This window comes from Podarcis bocagei (genome assembly GCF_964188305.1).
Source record: "Podarcis bocagei genome assembly, chromosome: 7".
Taxonomy (NCBI): domain Eukaryota; kingdom Metazoa; phylum Chordata; class Lepidosauria; order Squamata; family Lacertidae; genus Podarcis; species Podarcis bocagei.
Genome location: NC_138132.1, coordinates 37,506,950 through 37,524,427, shown reverse-complemented (window position 1 = coordinate 37,524,427; position 17,478 = coordinate 37,506,950). Strand labels below are relative to the sequence as shown.

The following is a 17,478-nucleotide window of genomic DNA, read 5'->3' as shown; positions in this document are numbered from 1 at the left end:
TGACTCTGGGAGTCAATTTAGGGGTGAGAGATACGATGTATGATGGAACTGTTTTGTTCTCAGCTTTGCTGTCCCATTTCACACACAAAGCAAGCAGTGAAATAACTTCTTTGGGTTGAGATACTACTGTGGGACTATCTCCTGGGTGGCAGGAGGCTGCAGGGCCAAGAAGGGAGCTTCAGGGACCCAGATACCTTCTAGCCAACATAGCAAGAGAGGTTGGTCCAACAGGCTTGCGGTGAAAGGTAATGAGACATTCCTAGCTTAAGGTTAAATGAGACAGCATAGTTTAAATCAATCAGCAGCATCTTTTGGCCAGTTCACTATGTAGATAAGCCACTACCAGGTATTTTGTGATTTTACCATCGTATGTATTTATTTGATCCATGTATATGCTACCCTCCATCCAATTAGCATCAACCGGGGTCCCCATATGTTGTTGGGACCACGACTCTGACTTCCTGACCATCGGTGATGCTGGCTGGGGCTGCTGGGTGTTGTAATCCAACAAGTAAGGGCTGCATAGGCCCTGCAGTATTATAATGCAAGTGGAAGCAGATCTCACAAACACACCCAACCTTTGCACGTTGCAGCCTGGCTTATGCGCTGTAACAGCGGCATGGGAGCCTGTCATTTGATCCTGGCACGTTGCTCCATTAACGTCTGAAAGGGGAGCGGGGCAAATACAGGTGGTGGGGAAAGCCATCAGGTTGCCCAGTTTCTCCCCATCATTTGCTATGCATGTGCAGTGCTGCAGCAACGCAAGGTTAGAGCACAGGTGTGACTCCTGGAGCAACCTGGCAGCCGGAGAATTGAGCTTGAGCTCATCCCCTGCTGGAATCTGTGCTGAAAGAGGGCCAAGGGTGGCATTTGAAGCTTCTTAAACTAGGACACAGGGAGCCTTCCCAATCCGAAGACTGCTGCTGGGGGTGCTGTTTGGTTGGGGCTGTCTACCATACAGTATGTGCTGGTGGCTATGTCCAGTTGTACCATCATTTTGGACCAGGATTTTCCACGTTCTCCTCAGTTAGCTACATTATCTATTTCCCCACAAGACCTGCCACAATTAACTCACATATCACTTCTACTCTTTCTTTTACACACGGGAAACACAACTCGCGTTTCACACTAGGTGGTTAGTGATCATGGTCTTTGGTTCTTTCAGAGAAACTGACACAACAAAATAGACTTTTGTCAAGGAATCGTCCAGGTGGATAGCTTTATTGAGTCTCGGTAGCCTCTCATACAAGGTGCTAACAGGGGCAATAGCTCCTCTCGCCTTCTGCACTGCCATACAACAGGCTGGTCCTGCTTATTTAGGAATCATTCATTGTACACACTTTGAATACCCCTTATGAAACTGTATGGACCTGTATAGTTTGCTGGCCCTAATGGCCCCTTTCAGATACTCTGTGCCTTACCAACTTGTTTGATTTTTTTCCACACAAAAAAACAATCAAAACAGTTGTTAATACTTTTCTTTTTTTAACAACCAAGCATCCATAGGTGTACACCAGCCATCTAACAGAACTTAATCTTCTGTAACTGAACACACTAACTGACAAGCTTGCTCTTAAGAGTCTATTTGTCTTAAAGATACAGTAGCATGTATCAGCATGGGGGAATTGGTGAGCGTGAAAAAAGGGGCTGTGGAATTGGAGAAAAAGCAGCATGGGAATGAGGGGGAGGGTCTGTGTGCAAGGAAGAGTTGAGAAAAGTAATGGGGAATTGAGGGCTCGAAGAGGGCTAAAAAAAGAGTAGGAGGCATGGAAATGGGGTTGAAGATGAAAGCATGGACAAAAGAACTGGAGAGGTGGTGCCTTCAAAATTGGGCAGAAGGTGAAAAGGGTGCTTGGTTGCTGGTGCAATGGGTCACTGTTGACCAGAAGGTTGATGCTTGGAGCCCACCCAGGGACAGCTATGGGCAGGATTTGTGCATTGCAGGGAGTTGGACTAAATGACCCTCTGATTCCCTTCCAACTTACTATTCTATTATTCTAAGGGGGGAGGGAGATACAACTTACCATGGGGCGGTTTGTGTGCAAGGTGCAGTTTCACAAAAGGGGGGGTGAGGCTAGTGCATGGGGGTGCAGAATGGAAAAGTAGCTCCAGAAATGTGGTGGGAAGATCTAGTGGGTCAATCTGTGAGGGAAATGGCTGGGGGCTGGCAAGTGGTGCGAGCTGGGGCACAGCCCCTAGTTATAAATGGGTCAATAAATATAATTTTTGTATGTTAAAAAACAAAACAAAACTGTCCAGCAGGGCAGCTGTATGAGTCTTGCCCTAAGACGCCTATTGGGTTTGCTATGTGCTTACATTTTTGTGGCATAAATTTGGTTGTAGACTCTGCTTTGCCACTACAAGTCTAATTTTCCAACAGCATATAAATAATGGTCAACTGTTTCATGCTGGAGTCTCCCTTACCAATACATTCAATTCTATTTTCTTAGTAATAATAATAATAATTTATTATTTATACCCCCCCATCTGACTGGGTTTCCCCAGCCTCTCTGGGCGGCTCCCAACAGAATATTAAAAACACGATAAAAGATCAAACACTAAAAACTTCCCTAAACAGGGCTGCTTTCAGATGTTTTCTAAAAGTCAGATAGTAGTTTATTTCCTTGACATCTACCGAGAAGGCCCTCTGCCTGGTTCCCTGTAACCTCACTTCTTGCAGGGAGGGAACCAGCAGAAGACCCTGGGAGGAAGACCTCAGAATGATGGGGGTGGAGACGCTCCTTCAGATATACTGAGCCGAGACCATTTAGGGCTTTAAAGGTCAGCACCAACACTTTGAATTGTGCTCAGAAATGTACTGGGACTTAGTTGAGAAGCTGTTCTCTCCCACTGAAGATGTCAAAATGTATGGCCTACTTTTATAGAAAAGCCTGCTGGGCTATCACATTATATTCTGATAAAAGCAGCCTTCTCCAATCAGGTGTCTTCCAGCTGTTCTGGACTACAACTCCCATCAGCCCCTCGTTGGGGCTGATGGGAGTTGTAGTTCAAAACAACTGGAGGGCATCTGGTTAGGGAAGGCTGGGAGAAAGCAAAAATGAAGGGTGCCCCCCCCCAATATATTGTGTGATCTTGGTACTAAAAACAAGTGCGATCATTCTGGAGTCCTGTGACGTAAGTTGATGCCTGCTTTCCCCACCTCTCCTCCTTTATCCTGCCAAATGGCACGGAATGACGATTATTTTTGGTCAGTACTTTCTGATCCCGAAGAAAATGGCTTTATTGTTCTCTGAATTGTGCCCAGAAGGGAACAGGAAGCCTGCAAGCTGGTGAGAGAGTGCTGCTGGGACTTGCTCTGGGTGGGGCACAGCCAGTAAGGGAACGGCGGGGGGGGGGGCGTGTTGCTGGGCTAGTTCTGCAGCAGCTGGTGTTTTCAAAGAGCAGCCCCCAGGGAGGAATGTATCGTCGGAGGGACCCCACCCTTGAAAGAGTTACTTGATCCAGGTGAAGTGAAGCAAAGCATCTGCCGCAAAGGATTTCTAACAAATGCATTTTGAATTACAAAAGGAGTTTTATCAGCTTTCCACACTACAGTTTTAAAAAAGAGAGAAAAAAAGCTACTGTTTCAGGATGAAAATGCCTGTATGGTTGGACACACCACAGGGCTGCTGTTCTTATACACAGAGAAAGGACTGTTCGGGGTCTGTCCACACCTCGGCAGAATGTGGATTTTGCACCCCTTGTGATCCATTTAATTCCGCCTCGCCCATGCAACATTCTCCTTCAGCTACTTTTGTCCCACACTTTAGCCTCCATAAATCTAGACTTTCTCTGTGCTCAGGAAAATCCAAAGAGAGTCAGCCCACTCAGCAGTCCTGTGGCCTTCTTGCATTTGTTTTTCCAAAGTGGTTGTTTTCACTCCTTCCAGTTTTCCACGCCTTCTGCTAGGTCTTTTAATCCTATTTGCAAGTCCGGGAGTGAACTTGGCCGCTTCTGCTTTGTTAGTGAGAGTTAAAGTTGTTTTAAAGGATTTTTTTCTTTCTTTCTGGAAATTATAGTATTGTTATGAGTTCGGAGGTACCAGATCCCTCTAATGCCTGGATCCAGCATGTGTTAAAATATATGCCAGGCTAGTTTCTAGATGAGGCTTCCAGATTAAGAGACTGAAGCTCTGTGCGAGACGACAAATAGGCAGGGCTCCTCCTTCAACTTGCAGATAGTGAAAAGGACAAATGCCAGAGTCTGGAGTAGAGTTTGGGGGCTGTGATGTAAACCAGAAGAGGGTCAGAGAGCAATGTTTGATGTCTGTTTGAATCCAAGATCCTTTTGGGATGTTAATGCTGTGAGCACCTCCATCATGGGATCAGATTGTATAGATGTGTGTAAATAAACCGTATATCACAAAGACACCACAGTCTACACATGCCCCATTGTGAAGGAAACACGAATCCTGGGTAAGTGCCTGGAACTTCGCAGTGCTCGGAGATTGGGCAACAGAATAATTTCTAACTTGTTTCCATTGTATTTCTGCAGGGTCTTTTTTTATCCATGCTCTCAATACCTATCCAAATTTTTTTTGCCATCACATACCCCGACATGCCTCATAACCGATGGCAGAAAAGGAGAGCGGTCCTTTTTTGTTAGGAAAAGGAGTAAAAAAAGAGTTCCCCTTTAAAAAAATTACATAAATATATATAGAACGAAATACTGCATTTAAACCATTTGTGGACGTGGTTTCCTCTTTGCAACAGTTCCCTTGTGCATGCTCAACAGGTATGAGCACTTTCCATGGAGACGGAGGTTAGAGGTGAGGATACCCCTGATAAATAGGGGAGAGATAGGCATGGAGGGTTCCAGGTTTTAAAATAGCCTGTACGCCAACCACTCAGCTATGAGCAGTGAAAGGGCAAAGTGATCCCTGAAAGCCTGGATTTCCGATGCAGGTAGGGATGAGGCCTTTGGTTCCACAGGAGGCAAGGCAGGACATCCAAGCAGAATGTGACTCCTCACTGGGTCATATGCTGGTGCTGCTCGGCTGTAGCTTGATACTGCTGGAATTTGTGCTGTAGAAGTAGGAGGAAGACCTGCGGGACTGGAGGGTTTTTGCCAAGTACCAAAGGAAGATGAGGAACCCTGTGGGGAGAGAAGGAGGAGAGGGAAACATGAAAGGAGGAGTTGGAGAGCATGCCAAGACTTGTCCTCCTGTGTGCACCTCCCCTGTGGCAGTGCCAGGGAAGAACACAGCTCAGCAACAGAGCCCACACTCTGCATGCAAAAGCAGCAGTGGGTGGTGTCCCTAGAGACTGCTTAGTGAGAGGCAGGGAGGCCAGCAAGAGGTGGAGACAACTGGTTGCAAGAGTGCAGGCAAGTGAGGGGAAAGCTAAGGTTAGAAACATAGAACTATAAAGTTGGGAGGGACCCCAAGGGTCATCTAGCCCAACCCCCTGCAATGCAGGAATCACAACTTCAACAACACCCAACCTCTGCTTAAAAATCTCAAAGGAAGGATCGTCCACCACCTTCCAAGGGAGCCCCATGCATCACAATGGACCAGCCACCAGAGGGCAAAAGGTCCCAGGTACAAGGTCCAGGTAGGGTTGAGAAGGACTGTGTGTTGGAGAGCCCCCAAGAGCCACTGCCAGTCAGTGTGGAGCAGAGGTGGGCTAAAGGACCGCTTTGCATGAAATATGTCCCAGGTTCAATCGCTGATGGCATCTTCAGGTAGGGCTGAGAATAAGTCCCTGCCTGAAAACCTGGGCAGCCTCTGCCAGTCAGTGCTGATGATGCTGTGATGGTTGCAGCAATGCTCTAGGGCTCAGAATGAGGCAGCTTCCTCTGCTCCTACTAATGTGAACCCTAACATGGAGGGTAGAGGGGACTTTAAGAAGCCCTCTGCTTCTTTTGGTAGAGTTGCTTTGGATTGTACACACCCACACCCACACCCACCCACCCACCCACCCACACCCTGCAATTTTGTGGTCAAACAAGATCCCACTGAAATGAGGGGGACTTTTTTTCTTTTATGCAGTGCAAACTGCAAGCGTGAAGGCCCCAATCTGCACCAGTACTGTAGCAAGGGAGGAAAAGAGCTAAAAACCCTAAGCCTCCATATTAAGATCTGTCTCCCTGCCCCATGTCAAAAAAACAAAACAAAATCCACAACCCTATTGACTAATATCACATGTAGTTTGGCCCTGGGGCTGATTCTGAAGATGCTGCCCTGGTGATAAATAAACTGCAAGCCGAAGAATGTGATTTCAATGGCAGCCAGGGCTGGATTTACCGTATTTTTCACCCCATAAGACGCACCGGCCCATAAGACGCACCTAGATTTTGGGGGGGGGGAAATAAAGGAAAAAATATTTATTTCCCCCCCAGGTGCGCTGCGCTACACCAGGAGCTTGGGGCGTACTGAGCTCAGCGCGCCCCAAGCTTCTAGGTGCGCGCAAGCAGTCCGCTAGTCTTGGGAGAGCCGCGGGGCTCTCCCAGGGCTAGCGGATCGCTGCGCTACACCAGGAGCTTGGGGCGTGCTGAGCTCAGCGCGCCCCAAGCTTCTAGGTGCGCGCAAGCAGTCCGCTGCCGCCCCAAGCCTCGCGCACCCGGTGGGACCTCCTGCCGGGTGCGCGAGGCTTGCAGACACTCGCCCGAAGCAGGGGGAGCCCTCCCGAGGGCTCCCCGTGCTTCGGGCGACAGGCTGTCGCCCCAAGCCTCGCGCACCCGGTGGGACCTCCTGCTGGGTGCGCGAGGCTTGCAGACACTCGCCCGAAGCAGGGGGAGCCCTCCCGAGGGCTCCCCGTGCTTCGGGCGACAGGCTGCCGCCCCAAGCCTCGCGCACCCGGTGGGACCTCCTGCCGGGTGCGCGAGGCTTGCAGACACTCGCCCGAAGCAGGGGGAGCCCTCCCGAGGGCTCCCCGTGCTTCGGGCGACAGGCTGCCGCCCCAAGCCTCGCGCACCCGGTGGGACCTCCTGCCGGGCGCGCGAGGCTTGCAGGCATTCGCCCCATAAGACGCACCCCAATTTCCCCTTCATTTTTGGAGGGGGAAAAGTGCATCTTATGGGGCGAAAAATACGGTAGGTTTGATGAGGCCCTAAGCTATTGAAGGTAATGGGTCCCTTTATATGTCCAACTGTCCTTTGTCAACAACAAATTGTCACTGTTTTTTGTGGTGAATCTATGCTATATGGTAATTTATGGACCTAATAGGTATCTAAAGCCATTTGCACATGACAAAATATGTATTTTATCAAAGTAATTGTTGAACTGAAATACAATTAAGAAGTAGTATATTGTGAATTTTTTTTGGGGGGGGGGCAAGAGAGTGTGGCCCTAAACTATTGCTTGTTTAGCTTTTATGTAAATCCGGCACTGATTGCGGCTGGTTCCCCTTTGGGACTGGTATAGGGCAATAGGCGAGGGGGTCAACAGTAGGTGGCGCTAGAGCCAACGACAAGGAGAGCCACCCCTTGGACTGGTTGAAATGAAGGCGGCAGCCAGGTAGAGACTAAGGTTGGTGGGGCAGTGGCCTGTTCACCCTAATAGACCAAATTCCAGTGGAGAGAAGAAACAGTGACAAAATGACAACCCAAATAAGTGAAGGGAGGAAACAGCTGCCACCCACTGACCTTGGAGTGAGTTGATGATGGTGAAAAGGTACATGGACACCAGCTTGAAGGTCCCAGAGGCGAAGGAGAAGAAGGCCAGCCCCCAAGGGATGCCCAGCACACAGCTCAGCCCCAGGAGCATCATGACATATCCCCACTGACATCGCAGCTTGAGGATCGCTTGCACCATCGCGCCCAGCATGATGATGTTGAAGAAGAGCACCAGGCTTAGAAAGCCCAGATTCAGGAAGTTGTTGATCTCTTTTTTGGTGATCCAGCAGCTGGAAAAGAAGAGGGAGGGAGCAGGCATGAGGGATGTGGCACAGTGTCCCAAAGCATGTTCATAAGGACATATAAAGATCCCTGTTGCATCAGGCCAATGGCCCATCTACTCCAGCATCCTGACCACGCAGTGGCCGACCAGAAACATCAAGTCCAGAGAAACAAGCTTAGGAACTTTAGAATGTTCTTTCCTCCTTCTTCTGAGATCAGAAATAACTGAAATAGGGGCACCCATGCTTGCATTTTGGAAGGTTGCTAATCAAAAATTTGAGTGAGGTGTGTTTGTCAGAACATTTTGGGGACCAGACTGTAGCGCTCTGGAGACATCCGCTTGGGTGAGGGACACAACAAAAGGATGCCCTTTTGTCAATCCATTGTGGGACTTTCAAAGTTCACTAAACATCTCAGGGCAGAAGAAAGCCCATTTTACACCCTCTCCGCCCACCCACCCACCCAGTGCTGCCACCGGGAAGAGAGCTGCAGGCAGCCCAACTACCTGACACCCCTTAGGGACAAAGCTGCCTGGTGCTTGCTGGTACCTTGCTGGTGTGGAACCTGTGTGGAGCAGGAACATGGATGGCAGGAGTAGGAAAACCACCTGGGGCCAGATCAAATGGTGGCCAACCCTCCACAGGCCACATCTGATAGGTGGATCCCACCCCGGGCCCAAGCGACACTAAATTTAAATGGGCTGAATGCACATTGTGTCTGCAGAGGAACCATCAGGAGCAGAGCACGCAGGGGTTGGAAATGTGGAGAAATAGGGTGGCACACACACACACACACAGAGAGAGAGAGAGAGAGAGAGAGAGAGAGAAAACCCACTCCTGTCTCTGCCCTGCCCACTACCAGGAAAAGGCTTCTATACTTCTATGTTATGGCTAAACTGTGAATGCAGCTATCTGAATCAACTTGGCTGTGAGAGGACTTGCACCCCCCACAAAAAAGCCACTTACATTGTTGTATCGGTATATTCCCCAGAGGATTCATACACTTTAATGGGGAAATGTCCATAATGCGACTGGTTGATCACGTAGATCAGCAGAACAATGAATAGGGGAAGACCTGCAAGGCAGAGGACAATATGCATTAATGTTTATACCCCACTTCCCTGGGTGGTCCTTGGCACCTGCATCCACCCCCCTGCCTCCCCATGCACACATACATTTTACTTCTAAGTATTTGCAAGTCACGTACAAAAATCTCCAAAGCAGGCAAAAGTGAACTATGCTAGATAAAAATTTCAAACCAGTAAAAAAGCAAAAAAAGGAACACAACCACAAGCAGCAGAATGAAATCACTCTGAACAGCAGACAGGAAAATGAGTGGATCCAAAATGAGGATGGATTCTGCCCTCCTGTTGGACCCAAGGGGTTCTGAAGGGGGCCAAATGTTCTTTTTGTGAGTGGTCAACAGGAACAGAGTTGGAAAGACAGAATGCCCTCCCATGTCCCACAACTCAGAAATGTATCTTGGGGTGGAGCAAGGAAAAGGGGCAGCAGCTGCTCCCCAAGCTTGAGAAGAGGTATGGGAAGCCTCAGTCTTCTCGGGGGCCAAATGTTGCCCTTGAAGCCTCTCTTAACTGGCCCTCAGGACTCTCCCCAAGCCACACCCTTCCACAGTGGCTTGGCCTGGCTGGGATGTGTCCTTCAACTCTGCTAGACTGAATGGAGGAAAGGGAGGGCTGTGCGTGGAAGCCAGCAGATTGCAGAAAGGCAAAATGCACATTTCTAGCTCTGCCCACTTTTGCCCCCATCTGCAACTGACATGGGTTCCCTGGGAAGTTCCCTGGAAGGGTTCCCTGGGGTTGAAAATGGCTCCCCATCCCTGCTCTATGAGGTCACTCCCACCCCAACTTCAGGCACTATACCTGAATTTATTTAATTTTTACCATAGATAAAAGTTTCCAGTTCAAAGCAGAGGGAGAGGATACCACTTCTGAATATTCCCCTATGTAAAAAAAAAAGAGCTACTTCCTGTCAATTGACCTAAGAAGAGTCCTGCTGGATTAGGCCAATGGCTGGATCAGGTCCCAGGTTCAATACCGAAAGGCATCCCCAGGTAGAGATAGGGAAGACCCTGAGTGGCATTTAACATTAGTCCTGCTCAGAATAGACCCACTGAAGTTAATGGCCAGCATTACCTTCAGCTCATTAATTTCAGTGGGTTTACTCTGAGTAGGACTCAGCTGAATACCAGCCCCTGGAGACCCACACCCAGTCAGCATAGACAATGCTGAGCCAAATGGACCAGCCTCTTTTGTGATAGAGGCCAGATTTGAACTGGGGGCTTCCCAGCAATCTGGCCACACTCTGAGCCACTCCACTGCATCAGATGCTTTCTTTCTGCTTATCGGTCTTCTTCTCTTGCAGCCCAGCTTCCTAATGGACCTAGTCACAAACTTCTTTGGCTATGTCCACAAGAGACCTGCACCACTCCCAGCGACCCCTGGCCACTCACCCCAGCCCACCAGGCAAAGCTTAAGGAGCATGTGCTTGATGTTGGAATTGAAGACTCTGATCACAAGGAGGTACAGGCTGTAGCCCTCGATACCCATCCAGGTCAGGCAGGCCAGCACCCCGAAATGCAGAAACATGGCGCCAGATTTGCAAGCTACGTCACCACCGGTAGGGGCCAGAGGCACTGCGATGAGGAAGCTCATGTCGAGGAGGAAGATGGCCCAGAGGAGGTTCATGTGAACGTAGACAATGTTGTCCCCTTGCTTTCTCCTGGGGAGAAAAGAGTGTGATATTTCTTTCCCAATCGTGTGTGGGATCCCTACCCCAAGCTTCAGTCAAACCATACACTAAGTCTCCCAGGATATGGCTTCAATCAAAGTTTTGATACTCTTTCTCAATACAAGCCACACATGTCTGTCATATGCACACCTGGCTCCAGCAGTCCATAGGCTTTTCTCCATGGTGTCCCCCTCCACAGATGCGTCAGCTGGTGGCCAGAATAAGACTGCCATAAGCTAGGTATTCCCAAGGAAAGACCTACTCGCCTTTTCCTGGGATACACCTCTTCCATGCTTCTATTTTGGTGGCTTGAGATCAATGTAGTAAAAAACACAACCAAGCTCACTAGTGAGACAATGGCCTGGCTCGCACATAACACAAAGCCATGGTTCCTTGAACTAAGGGGCTGTTGGGAGTTGCAGTGCAAAACATCTGGAGGGCACCAGGTTGTGGAAGCCTGTTCTGACTTTTCACCTTCACTGCATCTCTCCTTCATCCTCTGTTGATTATTCTCCCCCCCCCCCTCAGTCCATGATTCCCTTTTGGATCTCCTTCTAGGATCCAGCAGGTCTTCCTCCTGGGCTGTCTCCCCAATCCCCCAGGACTTCTGCCCTATTTGGAGCAAAAAAAATTATCTGCCTTACTTTGTGCAGAGGAAGAAGAAGATGGTGAAGAACGATGCCACGGCCGAAACAATACACCCAATGTAAGTGATCAAGGTCAGGTAGACCTGGTGGCTGCGGTCGATTTCTGGGGAGGACACCTGAAGGTGGAAGGAGATGGTTTAAAAAGGGCAGAGAATGGGGGGCGGGGTAGGAAAATCTTTGCGCAGGTCTACCTGGCATGGGAGCCCCCAGTACTCACCATTAGCACAGCAAAAAAGGTGAGATGGTCACAGCGGCAGATGGTTCGGTCCGCTCCTCGTTCTGCTTCACAGCCAGATGAATTCCACTTGCCTGGGTGGCCAGCTAGGGGTGAAAAGGAGAAGCCTCACTGCAGGTGGGTGTCCCCACATAAAGGAAGTGAGCAAGGCCATACATTGCAAGGGGTGGAGCTAGAGGACCCTTTGGGTCGTTTACAACTCTACAGTTCTATGGTTCTACAACATATACAGTGTGGGAGAGGTCTGTTGGGTTCTACTAATCCAGACAGAAAGTTCTCTGCACCTGTAAGATTCAGTCGGCCTTTACTAGGGACCGAGGGTTTTGTGGACAGGACTGCTGTCCTGTGGAACTCGTGACAGTGGAGGCTTCTTAGGAATCGTCCCTGCTTGCTCCTAGATGTCTCCCAAAAAGCTTTTTTTATTCAGGCAGGCCTCTGAAACTTGAACTGCTTTTGTCTCAACCAGTTTCTGAGCAAGAGGCATGTCCAGAACTGTGACTCATGCAGAAATTCCAGACAGTGATAATTCATACATGCTGCCAAGGTACATAATTTCAGGTGGAAAAAGGGCCCCTCCAATTTTTAACACAGAGAAAAGTCTGCTTCAGCTCTCAGAAATTTTGGAAACTCTGGTGCAAATAGCCCGTCCTTAATGTGGGCTACTGCAGGGGGAGGGTGTGATTTACACACCTGGTTTCGCATGCTCCCAAGGAGCAACCAAATACTGTACAGGGAATGTGGAAGGAGGTCTCAGGGGAATTCCTTCCAAGCATCTCACCCACCCCAGCTACTGTAGGAACTTACCTTCAGAGCCAGTGTCCCAGAACACACACTGGGGAGTCACGTTCGCCTGAAAGAATACCAGAGGGTGAAATTAACACAGGTGATTTAATTTAAAAGCCAAAACAGGGAAACATGGCTGTTAAGTGAGATGTCCCTACAGCTTCCTCACAACTACACATTCTCTTAAATATACTTCCACCCAGTGAAGCAGAGATAGAAAGATAGGAGCAATATACTTTGGGAAACAGGCAGTAAGAGCATCTGCTTTGCATGCAGAAAGTCTTAGTTTCAATCCCCCATGGGAAGTTTTTAATGTTTGATATTTTATTGTGTTTTTAATATTCTGTTGGGAGCTGCCCAGAGTGGCTGGGGAAACCCAGCCAGATGAGCAACATTATCATCATCATCATCATCATCATCATCCCCAGGTGGGGTTGGGAGAGACTCCTGCCTGAAAACATAAATAGCTTCTGCCAGTCAGTGTAGGAAACACTGAGCTAAATAGATCAATGATCTAACTCAGTATAAGGCAGCCCCCTATGTTCCTAGTGATAGCAACCTCAGTTCCGTGTGAAACCTTATGGAAGCAAAAGGCAAAATCTGCACAGGAGGCAGGAATTAGCAGGTTACAGAAGTGCAAAAGGATTTCACAGAATCAAAGAGTTGGAAGGGACCAATCTAGTCCAACTCCCTACATTGCAGGAAGCACAGTTTTTGCAAGAGTGCAAGAAATGTTTAGGATGAGGAGTAAAAATAGCGCTGTGAGGACTGGGCATGCTTAGTGGGCACAGAATCCTGACTGTAGGGAGGAGATTGGAAAATAGGGGTTCAGTTCCAAGAACAAGCAACCATAGTATAATTTCAGCACAGGAAGTTGTCACTTGGTGGTGTTTTTCTCTTTGCAAAAGTGACCAGGCCAAGATTTTTAGAAGGTTCCACATGCAATGCTAAAACTTGAGTTGTAAATTCGTACTGGAAAACAGCTGAGCTTTAGGGAGAATTTAGTCACATCAGAAGGGACACCAGCAGATGCCGTGATCTTCTGAGTGGAATGAAGGTTTTCAGGGCCTACCGGAAGACTGTTGTGCCAGAAAGTGAGTGCCACCCGCTCCTCTCTGAGCAGGCCATGGACTGAAGTCTTCCAGATGGAGAGGCCAATCACTTTCCCACCCAGGATCTGGTCAGAAGAATTTTGGTCCTGCAGGAAATAAAGATCAGAGCATTTGAGACCACCCAAGTCACCTCATTTTTACAGCCCATTTGTGTAGTCTGTGCATACCAAGATATTCCAAAGTCCACCTGCATGTCTGTCCTCTTGGGGCAGTATTGCTTCATGAAACCTGGTTCTGCCCAACCTTCCCTCCATGCTGACCTGATCCTGCCTGTACACAGTCACCACCATCACATGCAGAATTTGAGTCTCTTTCTCCCAACAGCAGCAGAACCCAAGAACTTCATGCCATGACCTGAGCTTGTTGGAATGCAGCTGATGTTTCTGCAAGTTTGGAATTTATCCCTGGCTTGGAAGACGTTTCAGTTGATGCCCTAAAGGAGGAAGCTAACTGCTCAGTTTTCAGTTAAGTGATGCTTTATTGGCAGGACCAGTCTGTTCCCTTGTAGTCTGGAGCTTCCTGTGCTCCATATTTCATCCAGGAGCATACAAGTTGGACCCAAGGGAAATCAGCCGGGGATGGGGCCTAGAGACTTCAAGGCAAGCAGGTCATGTTTCTGGCTACAGTTCCTGGCTAGTGAGGAGAATTCCAAATTGGACAACATGCTATTAGTTCAGTGCAGTGCAACAGTAAAAAAAGACTAGAAAGCAACAAAGTAGCTGTGAACTTGTCCCTGATAGCTTGCAGGTTTGTGTGGTCTTGCTAAGCCATAGACTGGCTTACTGTGTGCACAAATCAGGTCACAGAAACCTTATATGCAACATATTTAGCCCTATCAACCATTAGGCAGCAGATTTTCAGCCTACTGTTCAAAAAGAATAAACTGTCTGGAGAATGTCTATGTTCCCCCTAGGGGAATTATACAGTGAATACTATAATACCTGGTGAAAAAAATCACTCTCTGCCTCTCCCTGGCCACAAGTGCATAAACAGCCACTTAAAAGTACTCCAGCATATCCTCCCTCTCAACATATTATTATTATTATTTGTTATTATTTATTAAATTTGTTAGTCATTTTATCAAGCCCAAGACAACCCAAAGCGACATACAACCAACCAAGCAGAATGAAAGCCCACATAGATAAGCATGGGCATCATGCAGAATCTCAAAGCAGCAACTGCTTTCCTTGTCGCACCAGCAGATAATTTGCAAAAGTAGTCTGGAGGGCCAGGATGAGATATAACAGAACAAGAAGGGGGTGAAATTTCATTGTGTTCCACGCCACCCCCATCTCTGAGCAGTGAGAGACTCCTGGGGTTCCAGGCACTTACCCAGCTTTGGCTTTCTTTGAATGAGGGTTGGTTGAGATTTGTGGTGCCTTTAGGATATATGAAGTGCTTTTTTTTCTAGAAAAATAGGTGCCAGTACTCACCATGAAGTTGTTACAGTAAGTGCCACACTTTTTAACAACAACAACAAAAAGAGAGGTGCCGGTACTGTGTACCCTTGAGTACCTTCTGAAAAAAAAGCACTGGATATATGGTTTATTTACACATATATACAACCTGAGCCTAAGATGGAAGTGTATTTACACCCTAAGAGAATTTGCTTTTCCCTTCGTTACTGCCTTGGATGCAAGCACAAATCAAGCATGGGTCTGTGTCCAGCTCCTCAGCCTGCTTTCTTGCTGCTCAGTTCTCGCACAACTACCCTGGTTTCTAAGTACCAGGCAGCTGAGGGGAAAGGCCCACCCATTTGCCCTTTGGCACAGACTTCATCTGTTGTGCTCATCATGGTGTTTAAGCAGTCAGCTACGGCCATTGTCTTACAGTTTCCTAGAGAAAGGGGCTGGTTTAGCAGGCTTGTCCCCATACTGTCTACCCTCACAGAAACCAAAAAATTGGAAGGCATTCAGGGCATCATACAGACTGATTCCCCACCCCACCCCAAAAAGAAACCCTATAGTTTAAAGATGCCACCATCTAGTTCACGAAAGACCTCAATAAGTTGGGCAGGAATTGTTTTGCCAAATGGTGCTGAAGCATCTGGTGCTCTTGCTGCAGAAACTCACCCCTGAAGGAGCTTCACATCTCTGTGCCTGATAGGTGAGTTTCCTCGGAGAACGTACCCGCAGCCTCTCTGCACATCCTTACCTGAAAGAGGGTGGAGCTTGAAACCACCAGCAGCACTGCTCTCGGTGTAGCAGGCCTGCGCCCGAGTTTGGGTTTTGCAAGGACGGCTTTGTCCAGGACCGCTTTGGGCAGCATCACTTCAAAGCCATGAACCTCTTTGTCCTCCTGCAAAAATAAAATAAAATGCTTTGTAGAAAAGGAAAAGGGGGGCAGGTCCATTAGGGTTTCTCTCAGCTTCTCATTTCCCCAGCTTTAAGTTCTGTTCTCCACCTTTCAATTTGCAATTTTTAAAAATCATAATGAAAACTAATCAGAATTTTAGTGCTAATTTATCCCGATGTACACGCTTGTATGCATTTTTGCTTAATGTGAACTTACTGCAAAGCAATTTCTGCAATATGTTGGCGTGTGCTATTTTCAGTAAGATGGACATTTTTATGAACACTTTGCCCTGGTATATGCACTTTTGTACACATTACTTGGCAAAAATTGGAAAAGTGTGGGCTGTGAAGGATGGCTGCATTTCGGTTTTCATGCTGCGTCAGAAAATGTGAATGAGGTAAGTTTGGTGTTAACTGCAAACTGAACTGAATTTCTCCCCTACAGAGAAGGAAACTTCTTGCAATGGGGAGGTAAGGATGGAGCAATAATTTGTACAGCAGGTAATTTAAAATGGCCCTTTCTCCCTTTACTCACCTCCAGTTTGGGTCCAAAAGTTATATTCTGATGACTTAAGGACTGGAAATTCCAGACACTTGCATGTAGCAGTGCTCCCTTCCCAAAAGTCTTGTTCTTCCCTTGGAATTCTGCTTCTCCCAACTCTGTCTCCAAACGCTGGAGCAACCTGTCGGGAAAAGGTTAACTGAGTATGGCTGGAGATACCAGGGTCCACACAGCTACTTCCTGGGTAACTATATGTGGCAAGGAAAATAGCTGATACAACTTGGTCATTTATTAGCCTTCAAGTCTGTTTGGTATTGTGGACTTTTGCTTTTAGAGTTGAAAACAAATTTGCTCCCAGAAACCTTGTCAAAGGCTGCTGTCAAATAATCACAGGCTATTTTTCTGAATGTTTGCATTTTGATTAATATTCAGCTAATATTTGGTGTCAGTGAATGAAAGCTGGTAAGGTGTGGTTTCAACATTTGCATAATGGCATGCGACACTGTTTCAGAATTGACTGTACCCGATAGGAAGCATGGAACTGTATTGAGTCACTGATATGTTTCATAGTTGGCAAACCACAATATTCAGAGTATCTGGACATAGTCAGGATCTGAAGACCAGCGCATGCAGATGGTCCCCAGGTTCAGTCTTTGGCTCCTCTAGATAGGTGAAAAACCCATACAGGAAACCCAGCCGTCACCAAGCTGGTCGGGGATGATGGGGGCTGTAGTCCAAAACATTCGGACAGCGCCAGATTAGTGAAGGTGAACATAAACATAAGCAATATTGAACAAGATGACGCAGCAGTAGAGAGTAGACTGCCTATGCAATGATGGCACATTTCCAATATTTGCAGGTGCTACTTTGAGGTCTGGTTGTAATATTGCTACATCACACCTGTTGCTCACTGAGTCTGCAGGTGCAGGGAACCCATGCCAGATCAGACCCTGCCAGGGAGTAGGGGGCAGTAACCCTTTTCCATACTGCACAAATCACAGTCTGGGGCCTTGCACTTGCTATGCGTATCAGATGAAAAGCTCCAAGGTAAAGCTGTGCTTCCAGTGTAAACAGTGGGTGAGGGGCATCTGATGAAGATCATGGGGAGGGTGGGACACAGCTACAGTGACCTGCTGGGAAAGTGTGCTGAGCTGAGGAATGGGATTCACTCAAAGTGGATCTCTGCATTCGGTGGCAAACACACAAATTGGAATCTAGTCTTCACCAATTCTCCCTGCAAAGCAGCTGGGCATAAGGAGAAGAGGGACCATTCCTGAAGAGGAGCAGCAGGTGGAGATTGCTTAGCCTTTCCCTGCACCTGG

The 17,478-nt window shown here is 47.9% G+C and overlaps 1 protein-coding gene across 8 annotated transcripts in view; it reads right to left on the bottom strand.

The window, feature by feature from the left end:
• Positions 1 to 1,189: 1,189 nt before the first annotated feature.
• ADGRG1 (adhesion G protein-coupled receptor G1) overlaps positions 1,190 to 17,478 on the bottom strand; it is a 42,381-nt gene continuing 26,092 nt past the window's right edge. For all 8 annotated transcript variants that reach the window (XM_081203671.1, XM_081203667.1, XM_081203666.1 and 5 more), the window contains 10 exons: positions 16,190 to 16,337; positions 15,515 to 15,658; positions 13,321 to 13,446; positions 12,270 to 12,315; positions 11,448 to 11,551; positions 11,228 to 11,346; positions 10,306 to 10,574; positions 8,802 to 8,910; positions 7,585 to 7,844; positions 1,190 to 5,094 (listed from right to left, as the gene is read on the bottom strand). In XM_081203671.1, the coding sequence (XP_081059797.1) occupies positions 4,976 to 5,094; positions 7,585 to 7,844; positions 8,802 to 8,910; positions 10,306 to 10,574; positions 11,228 to 11,346; positions 11,448 to 11,551; positions 12,270 to 12,315; positions 13,321 to 13,446; positions 15,515 to 15,658; positions 16,190 to 16,337 (1,444 nt within the window). In that variant the 3' untranslated portion in view covers positions 1,190 to 4,975. The remainder of the gene's footprint in view (positions 5,095 to 7,584; positions 7,845 to 8,801; positions 8,911 to 10,305; positions 10,575 to 11,227; positions 11,347 to 11,447; positions 11,552 to 12,269; positions 12,316 to 13,320; positions 13,447 to 15,514; positions 15,659 to 16,189; positions 16,338 to 17,478) is intronic.